We start from the raw sequence: 15668 nt of genomic DNA, 5'->3' as shown, positions 1-15668 counted from the left end.
GTAATGAGCATAATTTTATGGTTGGTGGGTCACCACAACATGAGGAACTGTATTAAAAGGTTGCAGCATTAGGAAGGTTGAGAACCACTTCTCTAGAAGTTTTGGCAGGGAGAATTCATAGGACGAGTGTCTAAACCTACTAGCCCCTACCCTCGATGATCCTATTATACAGAGCTCACATGGTGGTTTCTCTTCCTTTCCTAAGAAATCAAATTGCATGTGTGTGACAAGTGCTAGGTATGATTCTTTGTTTCAGAATCCTTCCTTATTATGTCTTGACCTGGTCTCTAAAGAAATGTCAAGTCCTAATAGTATGAGTTGACCAAGCTTAAATTTGTATGCTGTAAATAACAGCTTCCTAACTACTACTTGAAAAGAACTACATAAGAATAAAAAATATTTTAAGAAATTAACTACCTGCCTTATGTTAATTGTTGTTGGCATGGCAAAAGAAATGGTTTTAAATTTTCAACTACCATAAACAAACAAACAAATAAAATAAACATACTGTGACAGTTTCGAGTCTCTGCTTCACAAGTTGAATTTTTCTTGATGAATTATTTTCAGTGTTGACAAATTCATCAATCTGAAAAGAGCCTTGAGGGGGCAGTTTAGGACAGGTGCATAAAGCATCCTGACTTTGATGGATGCCAGGCAATGGGAGTGTCCCATTATACCGCTTGAACATTTCAGCCTCTTGCTGGGCTACTAAAAAGAAAAAAAGAACCTAAAATTAGCAAAAAGATAATCAAAAATTTAAGCCATGAAATGATAACATTTAACAAACAACCAGAAATTGAACAGTACATTTTAATTGCTAGGTGTCAAGAATGGCAAGATAAAAATTTGTAGGTAATATGAAATCAAGGAAAATTTATAATTTCACATCAAGTAATTTTATAATTGATCTTTGAAGGTAATCCAAATTGAGATATAAGCCTAATATATACTTACATACATATATATTTGAAATATTTACTAATGATACAAAATGATAAAAACAATCACTCACAAATACATAGGCCTAAACCATTTTTATCTCTTTCAGTTTTATACATATATCTATGTAAAATATCAAAATGTAAGTATAGTTTAAATTTTTGTCAATTTAAATACAAAAGGTTTCAAATACTTATAATTACCATTTTAAATATTTTATAATATATAAGAATTATAATTCTAAAACACTCTCCTGTCACTAAATATTTACGATGTTTGTCTTTTCATGTTGTAGATATTGCATGAAAAATTACTTTCATAGTTGGCTTTATTTTTGAACATAACTTATGTCTTGGATTAAATTCCTAGATTGAGACAGAGGCCTGAGTGGTGGTTGTTTTTTGAGAATAGTGGTCAACTATGGGAACCAGTGATGAGAGGAAGATCTTCTTCACTGCACTATGGTAACTATGGTAACCAGTGATGGGAGGAACATCTTCACTGCACTATAACTATGGTTACTATGGTAACCAGTGATGAGAGGAAAATCTTCACTGCACTATGGTAACTATGGTAATTAGTAATGAGAGGAAGATCTTAATTGCACTATGGTAACTATGATAATAAGTGATGAGAGAAACATCTTTTCTGCACTATGGTAACTATGGTAACCAGTAATGAGAGGAACATCTTCACTGCACTTTAGGGTTCATAAAATGCACTCGAATACACTATCTTACTTGACTGGATAAATAGATCTGAAAAAATTAACTCAAAGGAGAAAAATACATAAAGTTATCATTTAAAAACTATTTTCTTAATTATACAATACTGAAATAGAGGACTTTCTAAAAATGGCATGAAAGGAAGGAAATCAAAACATTAACTCAATGGACAAGTATTCTGTATACTCTTTAAAATTACAAACAGAAACATGAGGTGGTGGTATGTGTGTGTGTATATCTGTGTGAATGTTTCAGAAAAAGATTTATTATATTTCATAGATTATCCATTATAGGGTTATGTGAGTCATAAAAAGTTAGGAAATACCAATATTATTATGAAAAAATAGGATCAACTTTGTTTCATAACCATTTAAATCTGCAGACAAATAAAGTCCTACAAGGCTAGAAATTAAAAAGTAAATGACAGGCAATAAGTTTTTATCTTTCAGGATAAAATGGAATAAAGGGAACTTGAAATCACTAAATAATGAACAAATCATATGAGGGAAAAAATGAGCAGATTTCTTTGCAAGAAATATTTTTCTATGTAATATAAGATAGGAGAGAAAACAAAGGCACCTAAGGAACAAAATTTAGGAAGGCATTGACTCCTTAATAGTAGGCCTGTATCTCTGAAAAAATATCTGCATGAAATAAAAACAAAGAAACAAGCAAAAAATACTCATAAGCCACAAGAGTTAGGAACTTCAGTTAGGTTGCAGAACATGAAAGGAATATACAAAAATTAACTGGATGGCTAAACAAAATTATCTGTTTTCATAATGGTAAACAGATCAACACAACAGAGAATCCATCGCATATAGAGACAAGGAGTAAAGGTGACTGTGAAGGACAAACTTTTCATCAAATGCCATTGGGACAGTTGGACACTTCTATGTGAAAAGAATGAACTTTGACCCATAATTCATGTCATGTATTAAAATTAAGATGAAACACAGATACAAGCAGAAAACATAGAGTTATGAAAGTTATAGAATGAAACACAGAAAAATCAATCTGGACCTTTGAGTAAGCAAAAATTTCTTAGATACGGAACTAAAATCCATTAAAGAACAAACTGATAATTTGTACTTCAAAATTTCAAACTTCTGCTGATCAAGGTGTTAAGTAAATAGAAGACAGGACAAACACTGGGAGGAATATCTAAATCATATGCCAGGGAGCATTTGCATGGAGAACTCTCAAATCAAAACTGAAAAAAAAAAAGAAAAGAAGCCAACTTAAGTCTTTAATCCCAGCACTTGGGAGGCAGAGGCAGGCGGATCTCTGTGAGTTCGAGACCAGCCTGGTCTACAAGAGCTAGTTCCAGGACAGGCTCCAAAACCACAGAGAAACCCTGTCTCGAAAAACCAAAAGAAAAAAAAAAAAAAAAAAAGAAGCCAATGTAAACGGATACTGAAGAAGCTCCAAAGATGGCAAACTAGCACCTAAGAAAGCAGTCAACATCACCAGTCAGCAGGGATGTGCAGATCAGAACTAGGGCATAGCAGCAAGCCTGTCAGTCAGAATGGCTAAAATGACAAAGACCTGCCATGTCAGATTTGGCAAGGATCTGAAGAAGCTGGAACACTTCAAGGGGAAATGTGATTTTTGCTTTTCACTGAGACAGTCTCTGTATAGTGGAGGCTGGCTTCGAACTCACTTCCTGCCTGCCTCCATCTCCTGAGTAATGAGATTACAGGTATGCACTGCCATGCCTAATGGCTTAAGAAGATGCATCTGCAATATGATTCTGACCTTTCATTTTTATGAACTTACATGAGGAAAATGAAAGCATTTTCCAAAATAAAAACTTATAAATGCAGCAGCTTTCTTCGTAGTGGCTAAAAGCTGCATGTACGCAGAAGAGCATCAACAGACATCAGATGCACAGACTGTGGTGACTCTCTAGGATGGAGCAATAGCAGGCAGTTAGAAGTATGAGCTATTGATAAATGGTAAAACATAAATGAAATTCAAAATAATTAAGAATGAAAAAGCCAGACTTAAAAGAATTCAAGGTATATACAGCATCGTTTATTAAAAACAATTCTGGAAGATGGAAACCAGCCTAGAGTGCTTTCAAGGAATGAGAAGAGGAGGAAAGCAGTTAAAATGGGGCAGAAGGCAACTCAAGAATGGTAGGTGTGCTCATTGTTTTGATTTGAGGTGACAGCCTTGCAAGTATATAAATTATCAAAGCACAAATTTAAAATCCAGACAGTATATTGTATGTAAATGATCCCAATAAAGCTGTACACACACACACACACACACACACACACACACACAGGCAAATGGCAAACAAAGATGAAAGTGGGTAACTGCTTTTGATATGCAGACAGGACCCACAACAATCCAGTTAAAAAGAATAATCTAACACGATAACAAAGAACTATAGAACACTGCAAAAGAAGAACTAGGTAGCAAACAGCTAACAAAGAAGAAAACAGTAGTAAAACTGTAAATAAAATATGCCTTTTTTCCTGTCTAACTGACTGATGTACTTCTAGACAATTTTTCCTAAGGAAAAAAAATGGGTAAGAAAGGAATGCACTTAAACATACACCACAATTACTGTCTAAAATTATTTAAATAAATTATTGATGTGTGTGTTGGTGAGAGAGATAAAATGGAATATCATGGAATATCACCACTGATTATCAAGTGCAGAAATACAGTTATTGCCATAAAATAATATAAAGTAGGTTTAAAAGTGTGTGTGTGTGTGTGTGTGTATGTGTTTGAGAAAGGATCTCTCTATGTAGCCTTAGCTGTCCTAGAACTTGCTATGTAGACCAGGTGTGTCCAAAATTCACATAAATTTGTCTGCCTCTGCCTCTTTGGGTACTGGTTTTAAAGGCATGAAGCATCAGCCAGATTCTAAATAATATATACAGCATGAACATAAAACATGGGGCTTTTTAAAGTAAAAGTTATCTATGAGATATAGTGCCTGTAGAAAATAGATATTTTGATATCCATACACAACTTCATCTATGCAAACCGAAGAGAAGAGCCAGCTAATACATAGAGTTCTCTCTTCAGACCATGCTGGATGAGTTCCAGAGGACAGGGCCCTGGGAGCAGGCCTGCTGACTATCCCAACTGTCAATGACAACAATTCCTCAGGACCAATTTTTTGTCCGTAAGTGCAAGAGTTGCCACTGCATGTCAGTTTTTTCTTTTTTCGCATTTGACTCCAGTTTTTTGCATATATTTTTAAATTATTCCAGAGTAACAAGAACATTTACTTCACCTTCAGTTATTCAAAGATAGCTTTAAAAAATGAGGAACTACAAAGCTGTAGAAAAAGACTAAAGAGTAGTGTTCCACGCGCCAGCACTTGGAAGGCCTGCTCTAGAGCTGAGAAGTCAATGAACAGCATGTTTGATGATCTCTGCCTTCTCCGTTTTGAAAATTGTGCTATCAACCTTCAATTATCTTCTTGCTGTATGTAAAGCTACATCTAAGAAGAGCCTGTCATTCTAACTTACTCCATTTCCTGAGACTCTGTATTTGCCAACCACAATTTCATCCTCTGAGAAGCAGTCACAAGGATGGCCAAGAAGCACACATACTGGTATCACTAGGAAGTTAACGGGATTTAACTATTTTTTTCTCTTTTTCTTTTCGTTAAGCAATTTTTCCTAAGTATTATGATATACTAAATATGTATTAACTTTTCTCTTTCAAAGAAGATTTTAAACTGATAAAATAGCAAAAGGCACTGACTAAACAAGTCTTTAAATTTTTTCAAAGTAAGATATATTTAACAATGGTATTAAACTATTCTAAATGGAGTAAAATAACAAAACTCCAAATACCCTATGGGTATTTCCATGAAGCCCTGTTAACATTTTATATAAAAAGCTGGGCTTCAGGCAGTTATTTAAATACCTGACTGTATCCTCTGTTCCTTGACGAGGACCATCACAGTCTGCAGAAGTATTCACGAAGCGTACTTTCTCTAGACTACATACAGATGCTGCTTGTGAGTGCTTCAGTTCCCATACCACACAAACACCGATGAACACAACTGCTTAAGACATTCGGTTTTCAGTGTAAAATAGTTGGTAATAGATAACTTTTGGATTTTCCTTCAAGCTCTACGCTTGTAACAATCTGGAGGCTTCCACATTACTTTTAGGCTCCAGTTAGAGATCATGTTGCAATCAGATAGTCCTGTTTTTCTATTTTATCACATTTTTTCTTTGTGCTAATCAATTCTGTCCATTTAAGACTCGGCTCTGAAATAACATGCTACGTTTAAAGCTCACACTTGTAATATTTCATCCTCACCCTTTCATCCCTTTTTAAAAATGCCCACACACATGTACTAAAGCAGGCTTGGAGAACATAGAGACTCCTTTTGGGGTTCAAACCTCTTGGAGGTGAACCAGTTATTGCAGGAGCTAAGTGGCATGGCAGAGGAAGGGACAAGGTGTCAGGAACATGAAGGTGGCAACTGTTATTTACTTAAAAGAATGTTAGGACCCTGAAATGCTAACAGCTTGTCTCCACAGGCTGCCTACAAATGCCCTGCAGTAAGTGCCTGTCCTTTCTGTTGTCTTCCTAGCCACACTATACTGCGCAGCTGGAAGTGTGTGACATGGGCCGCTATAGAAAGACCACCAGCATTGCCTACTGAAGCCTGGGCCGTGACCTTTGTCAGTTCCTAAGCTCATGCCTTGCTTTATAGTCTCACTGTATCGTCTGGTAAGATATGAGGTAAGACTGAGTGTGTATTAGTTTCACTCCACAGCTTAGAAAGAAGATGCATACATACACTTGCTGAGGGTTGAACAAGGCTGCTGTTAGCCCTGGTCACATCGGCCCCTCTGCTGTACTTTACAAGGCACCCAGTTAAGCATAAAAAAGGCCCAGGGAAGAATTCATAGTTCTTGTTGATGTTCAAGACCATCATGTTGATAAATTTTTCATATTTCCTTAGTCATTGAATGTTATTGGCTTTAAAAGCCAAGAATCCATTATATGAGAAATAATAAATACTTCAGAATACAATAAAGCAGCTTCAACAGGCCTTAAAATGTGGCAGATTTAATTTTCAATGTCTTCTACTAGGCTAAAAATAAATATTTAAAATCCCATCCTATAATCAGTACTATCTGGTAAAATTTCATAAAAACATGAGAATTATAATATCTGAGCCTGATTTAGAAGCATAAATGATAATAAGCTGTGGCTATTAAATTCCTACCACCTAGATATGAATATCTTATCATGAAGACAACAGCCAGGCAGCCTAGAACCAAATGGTAGCTGTACCAAGAACTACTGCTTCATTCTTCTGTGGCTTGAGTTTCACTATCTGCATAAAGGTGACAATCTTTTTCAAGTATTTTGGAAGTATTCTATAAGAAAGCACATGATATCAATTTTACTAATGATGCCTTTCTATATTTTCATAAAATTTAACAAATAATTCTATTGCATAAGAATTTTTAACTTTTAATGCAAACATGTACTGAACACGAACTATGCTAAACTTAGTACTTTACAAACACTATAGGCAATTATCAGCTTGACAGATGAGGTCTCTTCCAGCACAGGCTAGCCTTGAATGTTCTATGTACCTCAGGATGACCTAGAAGTCATAATCTTCCTGTCTCTATCTGCCAAGTACTACAATTTCAAGCATGCACCTGTGCTCAGCTATAACAAATTTTACGAACGAAAAGGTGTGTATTTCCTGCACTATGGGAAAGCGTTCCATGGAGTGAAAAATAAAGCCACCACAGTGACAATGCAGATCACTGATGAGTACAAATTCTACTTCTGAAATTTTACAACTGTAGGAATGGTCTTTCAGTTTGACTAAAGTTTTTCCAGTACTTTAACCAATTATGTAAAAAGAATGAAGGCTAGAAGTGAGCAGGAAAATCTGAGTCTGATTCCTGGTTTTATAGCGTATCTAGTGCTACAAAAGGTTCCTACTGCCTCAGAAAGACAGTATTACAGTCCTTCAGAGGAGACGCTGCCACCTAGTGAGAACTCAGGCTCCTTACCTAGGAATAATAATAGTAAGAGTTTGTCAAACAGACTTGACCCTACTTACAAAACTGCATAAACAGCCAGTATATGTCACTATTCAGGCTAGGTACTAGTAATAAACAAATGAACAAGTCTATATTTTTGTTTCCTACAAGGTATAAAAATGCCATAAAATTACATATCCCACAGAGAAACTGATACTATACAGAAAAGTTTTAATATTCAAAAGTGAATTCATTAGGTCATTTGCTAGTAAGTAAATTTTGTGGGCAAATAAGAGTCCAGATTTCAAGAACAGTCTATGTTGATTCAACTCCTATATTCTGTGATATAGTGTGAAAACAACATTTATGTCATAAGACCATTGTGAACAATTTAAACACACGCACACACAAAGTTGTTAAAACATAGTGCTATGTAGGCACTATAATTATTCTTAAATGTGTAGCGACATTACAGAGATATAAGTAGACAAACAATGTTTAATAACAAAACATTTATTGCTAAAGTCTGGCTTCATAAAGTTAATTCAGTAGAAACCGTTTCTCTGCCCAGCACTTTGTTATGGGAATCCTCAGTGTACATTATTTGTGGTACCCTGTGACTAAACTTTGTATCACTAGATGATTAACCCTTTCAACACCAGGCAAATAAGACTGCCTTCTGAAAGTAAAAATCATATTTCTTACCCAAAAAAAAGCAAAAAGTCAGTAGAATGAAAGACTCAAAAGACCACAAGCTGAACATATGCTTAGCAGGGAAAGACTCCTGCTGACTCTTCACAGGTTCTGCTAGAACTGAAAGAAGGTGATGCATTTAGCTACCGCTGTGGTCTCATTTGGAGCTTATTTAACTTACAAAAAAAAATGAACTGCTTCTTTTTCCTTGAAAATTTCAGAAGCTATTTTAAAGTAACCTAGCCGTTCTGTTTCTTTTGAACTGTATATCATTAAAACTTAGTAAAACCGCACATGAACTTCATTCTCAGAAAATATATTTTGAGCAAAATACCTTTGTTAAGAAATAAAGTATAGGGCAAAACACTAATAGGTTAATTAAACATCAAATTTTAATGAAAAATGTAAAGATTATATAAATTGCTGATTGCAGTCTGTATTCAGTCAGTAAAACCCTTCAGACACTGAAATAACTCTTATTTCTGTTGTATCTAAACCATTCAAAAGAACTGAACCAAGTCTTAGATGGTTTGAGGTTATTTAACTTCTTCCTAAGCTTCCCCTTTTTAAAAATAGGCAACAAAGAGTCTGGAGAATATGTTGAAACATTTTCAGCTTAAATTCTTTTTGTAAAGGTGTATTATATCAAAACTGTGCTTTAAATATGCTGCATAAACTAACTGCTTTCATGTGCTGTTTCTCAGATATCATCATTTCTGAGATGCTCACTCAAACCCTTCCTCCTGTACTCTAAGACAATGTGGATACAGTTGGGCTGGGATGGCATGTGGGTTAATAATAGAAAAGAATGACTAACAGAGTAAAGGGGAAGACTGTCTTTTCCAATTCCATTCCACAGAGAGATGCTACTGGCTGTTAAAGCATAAATTCCTGTAAAGTTACATGGCTACTGGTAGATGAGCATAAACACAAATATTAATTTTGGTTTCTTCAACTAGAGTGCATCTCATTTTACGGGGCACCGGTACAGCCACTGTCTCGGAGTCCTTAGAGCTCTCTTTGGGAGGGGGGCACTATTACTAGAAGTATCTTTCAAGAGATGAAAGAGTGGAGGGTCAGAAAGGCAGTAGCTAAGGTCACAGAAGTGAGCAGAACAGGCCCTGAGATCCATGCTACTGTCCAGCTAAAGCACCTCCTTCTTTCTGAGCCAAGGAACGCTTCTAGCAATGAAGAGAGGGAAGCTACTTGAAGACAAAAACAGAGCGGAACTTAACTAATCTTTGAAGTGAAATTTCAAAAGTCTAAAAAACAAATTATAAACTGAATGAAGATGGTTGTGAAATCGCCTAAGAGTCTGAGGCAATAACTGTGCTCTCTTTTTCTGGACAGTAGTTCCAATCCTACAGTAATCAGGGGCAACTCTTCAGTCCATGGGAAAGCTAGAACAGGGCAGGCAACTGTTTCAGGATACTTCTTAGAGCGAGATGCCAGCTTTGGACACCGGGCGACCTGAGAAACCCACTGGCCTTCTCTGTAACAGGGCAGCACAACTCTGCTAACAGCTGCTAGTATACCTCAACGGTATCCACTGCCTGACAGCTCTATTACTAGCCTCAGCAGTTCCTAAACTTGAATATGAATGTAGAAATCATTTCTTCTCTATAAGGACCATTAAGAGAAAAACCTTCATTTCCTGCAGTCATTTTTAAGATAATTTATTGGGAAATGTATACTACAATCTGTACCACGAACAAAACCTTCAGGTTTATACCAGCTCAGTTGTCTAATCACATGTATCATAGCCTTAGATAATTCAACATATTTCATTAAAGTATGTTTATAGCTTCACAATAATAACACCCACACAATTGTATACTTCCATGTATATAACTATTATATATATATATATATCACTCTAGCTTATCAAAATACCGAATGATGTTGTATCATAGTCAAATTAAAGCAAAGAGAATAATAAAGACTTTTTTATTTTTTACAATTAATATATGAAGGTTATAAAATATTTCTGAGAAATATTGTGCAATTAGAAAAGCAAAATCCTAATTTCAGGACAGAAAGTAAATATTTAAAAAACAACATAAATCCAAATAATTTTTATAATAACCTATGCCATCTTTTTGGCTCTTTTATATAGTATAGTAAAAAAGACTATGTTAATTGAAAGGACTGCTAATAAATTTTATAGTGCTCATGCTATCTGGTCCATTATAAAAGTAACCATTACGTCATTTGCATAAGCAGTGGACTTACCATGGAAATCATAAACATAAAGAAGAACTGGTTCACTCTGCCCAAATGCACAAAATGCAACCATATTTTCAAACGGATGGTAGGATATGTCTCGAATAGTTGACTTGAATGGCAGGTCTGAATACATTGCTACTTGTTCTCCTAAAGAGAAAAGAAATGCGACAACTTGTACCATGTCACATATTTCTCATTCCAAGATTATTCTGTACCTTACGTGAAAATACAGCACGAGGCTCATATTATTTGCATAAAAAGCTCAAATACTTGTAGGTGCTGAACACCACTGTGATGAATAATTATCTCTATTTTGCATTTTATTGGCTTCTTTCTGCTTTTCAATTTTTGGGGAAACAAGCTGAAAACACACATGAAGTGTTCTGAAGGGAACAGGTGTGTGTGCCTGAGAGACCTGAGAAAAGTGAGAAAACTATAAGTGACAAAGAATTCGGCAAAACTGGGGTGTTGTAATAAGAGCGGCGGAGCTGCGTCCCCGGCACCCGGCTGCCCGCATGGCTTTACCCAAAATAATTACACGGAAACTGTATTCTTTTGAACACTGCCTAGCCCATTAGTTACAGCCTCTTATTGGCTAGCTCCTACATATTGATCTAACCCATTTCTAATATTCTGTGTAGTACCACGAGCTGGCTTACCAGGAAAGATCTTAACCTGCGTCTGTCTGGAGTGGGAGAATCATGGCGACTCCTGACTCAGCTTCTTTCTCCCAGCATTCTGTTCTGTCTACTCCACCCACCTAAGGGTTGGCCAATCAAATGGGCCAAGGCAGTTTCTTTATTAGTTAACCAATGACCTTCCTCCATCACTGGGGCGGGATTATAAGACTCTAGTTGAAGAAATTCTCTAGACAAGAAAGAATTGGCAAGGGCTCAACTTTTCTGTTTTACTCTTTCTCCTAGAGGCTGAGGTGTTAACTGCTTGAAAGGTCTGTCTTATGTCTAGAGCTAGAAGACACAAACGGAAGTCAATGAAACCTAGGAAATCAGCCACAAGTCAAAAGGCACCAGAAACGTTCATCAGAAATCCTCAGTGTTCACCCACCTATCTACCCACTTACAATTCAGCTTACAGTGTTCTGTGTTTTGTATTACAGTATTCATGAAATACTTTTCAAGCATCTGCACTATCTTATTGGTACAGAAAAAATAAATATGGATTTATAATGTGAAATTCTAAATTTACAAAGACATTAAAGCAATCAAGAACAAATTTAATATGTATTTAGAATACAAATGAATTTAATCAAATGTTCTGGCTTCGTGGGAGCCTAGCCAGTTTGGATGCTCACCTTCCTAGACCTGGATGGAGGGGGGAGGACCTTGGACTTTCCACAGGGCAGGGAACCCTGACTGCTCTTCGGACTGGTGAGGAAGGGGGAGGGAGAGGAGTGGGGGGAGGGGGAGGGAAATGGGAGGAGGCGGAATTTTTTTTTTAATAAAAAAGGTGGGGGGACAAAGAAAAGAATAAAAAAAAGCTATCTGTTGTGGACTGATTAAAACATTCCCTGTGGGCTCACGTGTTTGAATATTTGAGTATTTGGCTTCCAGCTAGTACTGCTTTTAAAGATTCTGAAACCTTTAGGTGGAAGAGGACATAGAGGAGGGAGGAGGAGGTGGAGGAAGAGGAAGTGGAAGAGATGGGCCTTGAAGTTTTCTAGTAGTCCTATTTCCTGTCCACTAGTCAGTCCCCCCCCCCCTTTTTCTCCCTCTGCATGTGTGTGTGTGTGTGTGGGGGGTGTCCTCACCTTATATCTTATTTGAGACAGAATCTTTTGCTTGCCTCTTCAGAGGCCAGACTAATTGGTCTGAGAGCTTCTGGTGTTTTTTTCCGCCTCTGCCTCCTTTTTGCCATAGGAATGCTGGGATACAGATAGGTGTCACTGATTCTGGGTTTACATGGTTTCTGGGGATTCAAACTATATCCCCACACTTACACGGCAAACACCTTTTTTTATTTACTGAACTATTTCCTCAGCCCCTGACTCTCTGCTTCCAACTCGCCATGTGAGCAGCAAACTCCTGCTCCTGCCAGTATGCCTTCCTCACCATTGATGTTATGTCTCTGGAGCTGCGAGCTAAAATCACACCATTCCTTCCTTACATTGCTTCTTTCAGGGGTTTTGTTACTGCGATGAGAAAAGTAACGAATATACTACCCGATTTTAAAACACGAAGTCAGATTTAAAACACGAAGGCATATTTTTCTTAAGAATATCAAAAACCATAGTTTTCACATATTTTAAACTTTCTATCCCATTCCCTAAAACATTTTTTCAAGATCAATAAACACTTACCTGTCTCTGGGTTCCAAACATACACTATTCCATCCTCACTCCCAGAGAAGAGGAAAGTCCCGCATGGGGTCAAAGTGCTATGGATCTTCTCCCGGTAATTCGCAGCTCCGACAAATTTCCTTGCTGCTAGTCTATAGACAAGCAAACATGTGCAAATGTAAGCCATCTTAACCGTTTAAAGACTAGTGGTGGAGGAATGGTCGTTGTAAATACTGAATTTAGGCATTCTGTGATGAAGACTCAAGAAACAAGAGTTTTCATGTTCCTTTTTAATTTATGTGACCCATTTCTTCTCTCCTCTGCTGAGTCCCCATAATAAAGAGAAATAAATATATATAATACAAACTACCTAGATGTTCTGACCTAGAGCAACCGCTGACATTGTTTCAGTGCTACAGGGTGTCAGATAACACAGACTGTATTATGTCAATACACTTATGTCATTGTCTACATGTATTTTAAGAAATGTTCCACTGTTTGACAACCTGCTCCTACCATGAACATGATTTCCATAACAATCTTGCTGCATGTATATGTATTTATTTTTTAACATTTTCAATTTAAATTTCCAGTCCTTGAGTTACTGAGTGAGACACTTCTGGAGTCCTTGCAGTGTGTTTCTTGTCAGCACTCTACTTACTGACTCTCTCACTCCTCCACAAAGCCTTAGGGACAGGATACACTATTTCTCCCACCTGAGAAACAAGGAAGGGGAAGAAAAAGTAGCAGTTGACTCTTTTCCTGCCTATGAACCCAGGTATGATATTATAGGGCTTTAAAAGGGAATAATTTGGTCTCTTAATCCAGTCCTACATTCTATTTTTTTTTTCTTTTTTGAGATGGGGTTTCTCTGCAGCTTTGGGGCCTATCCTGGAACTAGCTCTTGTAGCTGAGGCTGGCCTTGAACTCAGAGATCCGCCTGCCTCTGCCTCCTTAGTGCTTGGATTAAAGGCGTGCGCCACCACCACCTGACTTTACTTTCTATTTTTTTTTTTTTTTTGTTTTTTGAGGCAGAGTTTTATTTTTAAAAGCTTCCCTGTTAGTATTCCTTGTCAAGAAACCTCCACTCGGGCTCCCATCTGCCTTGAGCACATCCCGTCTACACTTTGTTTCATTTTCTGCCCTACAGAAAACCTCTATCTATCTGAGTTCTCCATCCTTCAGGACTGAACTCAAATGCTAGTCTTTCAACAGAACCTTAACAGAAAGTCTAAATTACAGCTGTCACCTTTATTGTTGCTGTAACATATACAGTAATTATTACTCACATTTATATTTATTAAGATACACATATTGAGAGCTGACTTATTTATTTGGTATGCCATGGATGTAAAGTATAGAAAAAAGAATATTCAGATTCCAATACCAGATCTCAAGTTTTTTGTTTATTTGGCATAGAATTTCTCTGTGTATCCCTGGCTCTCCTGGCACTTGCTCTGTAGACCAAGCTGGCCTCGAAGTCAGATTCCAGATCTCAAATTTTAATCTAAATGTTTGCTGTTGTAATGTGAAAGGTAATGACCAGATTATAAACTTCAGATGTAGTAATTCTGCTGTCAGTTTCCCACAGTACCCATGCCAGGTGTTTATGCTCAAACACTTAAGAGCTAATAGCACTAAAAAGATATGTGTTGCATTAATTCACATAGACTGATATGTGTATTTCTAAATAAAATAAGAAACCCATGCGATAGCTTTCTCTTGTTTGTTTCACATGGAATTCAAACACCAACAAAGAGAGACCCTAGTAGTCCATACTGTTTTGCCACACTCCACTAGTCTTCTATATTAAGGTATTTCCCACCCCTTTCCTTTGCTGAAGTAAAGCAGACAAAGAGGCATTACCCAAAAGCCATCTCCTTCACAACCTCCATCTACTGTGTATTACAACACACAGCATTATAATCTCAGTAGTATCATGGAAACAAAAGGTATCTCCCTGTTGATGGTATGAGTGCCTGCGTTTCATTGCAAACATAAAAACAGCTGATTCCATTTCAGCCTCAGCGATTCAAACAGCATTAATTAACTCTGTTGTGCGGGCTGTCTTAGCTATAGCACGCTTAGAAGCAGCTCTGACTTTCATCCAATAGCTGGAAGAAGCAAAAAAAAATCTCTACAGATAATGCCCCCAGTACACAAAACTGCTGGCTCAAAAATATTGCTGCATTTTATAAATGTAAAGTAACCAACTGAAGTAATTCTCCTGTTACTACTAAACACTTACATCCGCAGATCCATGATCCTCAGTGTGCTGTCTTTGGTGTGGATTAATAAACGTTTTCCACTGGGGTGGACCTCCAGATAACTTATTGGAACTCCCCTGAATTCAGTCTCCTTGATTTCCTAATATGGTGTCCAAAAGGAAAAGAAAGTCAAACTATTGCTACTGAAGTGTTTGTTTATAAAGGACAGAATGAATTTTAAAATGTCATTTCCTGCTGAAATAGCACCATATCCATACAATGCCAGCACTTGCGAGGCTGAAGCAGGAGGACTGCCGTGAGTTTGGTTACCATGGGCTACAAGATAAGAGCATTTCTCAACGAAATAAAATAAAAAATGAACCAAAAATTCAATTCTACTACACTGAATATTTTAAAGTTATTAGTAACAAGGATTTTATCAATGTCAATTTATATTTAAGAAGCAAAAATGTTAAACTATTATCTGTTATATAGTGCTATGTTCAATTATTATGTGTTCTGTCTGGTACTCTCTTCCTCAGTTGGTTCTCAGTGTCAGTCAGTCCTAACACAAGTGCTCCAC

General features: G+C 36.8%; 1 protein-coding gene across 5 annotated transcripts in view; it reads right to left on the bottom strand.

Annotated features, from left to right (window-relative positions):
* Positions 1-15668, bottom strand: part of Ahi1 (Abelson helper integration site 1) — a 142765-nt gene that overhangs the window by 87389 nt on the left and 39708 nt on the right. For 4 of the 5 annotated variants that reach the window (XR_009055621.1, XM_057751696.1, XM_057751715.1 and 1 more), the window contains exons 13-16: positions 15127-15245; positions 12900-13030; positions 10589-10729; positions 509-708 (exon numbers count right to left, since the gene is read on the bottom strand). Coding sequence is in view for 4 of the 5 variants with exons in the window: in XM_057751696.1 (XP_057607679.1) it covers positions 509-708; positions 10589-10729; positions 12900-13030; positions 15127-15245 (591 nt within the window). In the remaining variant the exon portion in view is untranslated. The remainder of the gene's footprint in view (positions 1-508; positions 709-10588; positions 10730-12899; positions 13031-15126; positions 15246-15668) is intronic. The other variant, XM_057751706.1, reaches the window with a different exon arrangement.

Source organism: Chionomys nivalis, chromosome 2 (assembly GCF_950005125.1).
Source record: "Chionomys nivalis chromosome 2, mChiNiv1.1, whole genome shotgun sequence".
Taxonomy (NCBI): Eukaryota; Metazoa; Chordata; class Mammalia; order Rodentia; family Cricetidae; genus Chionomys; species Chionomys nivalis.
This window is presented reverse-complemented; position numbering and strand designations above follow the sequence as displayed.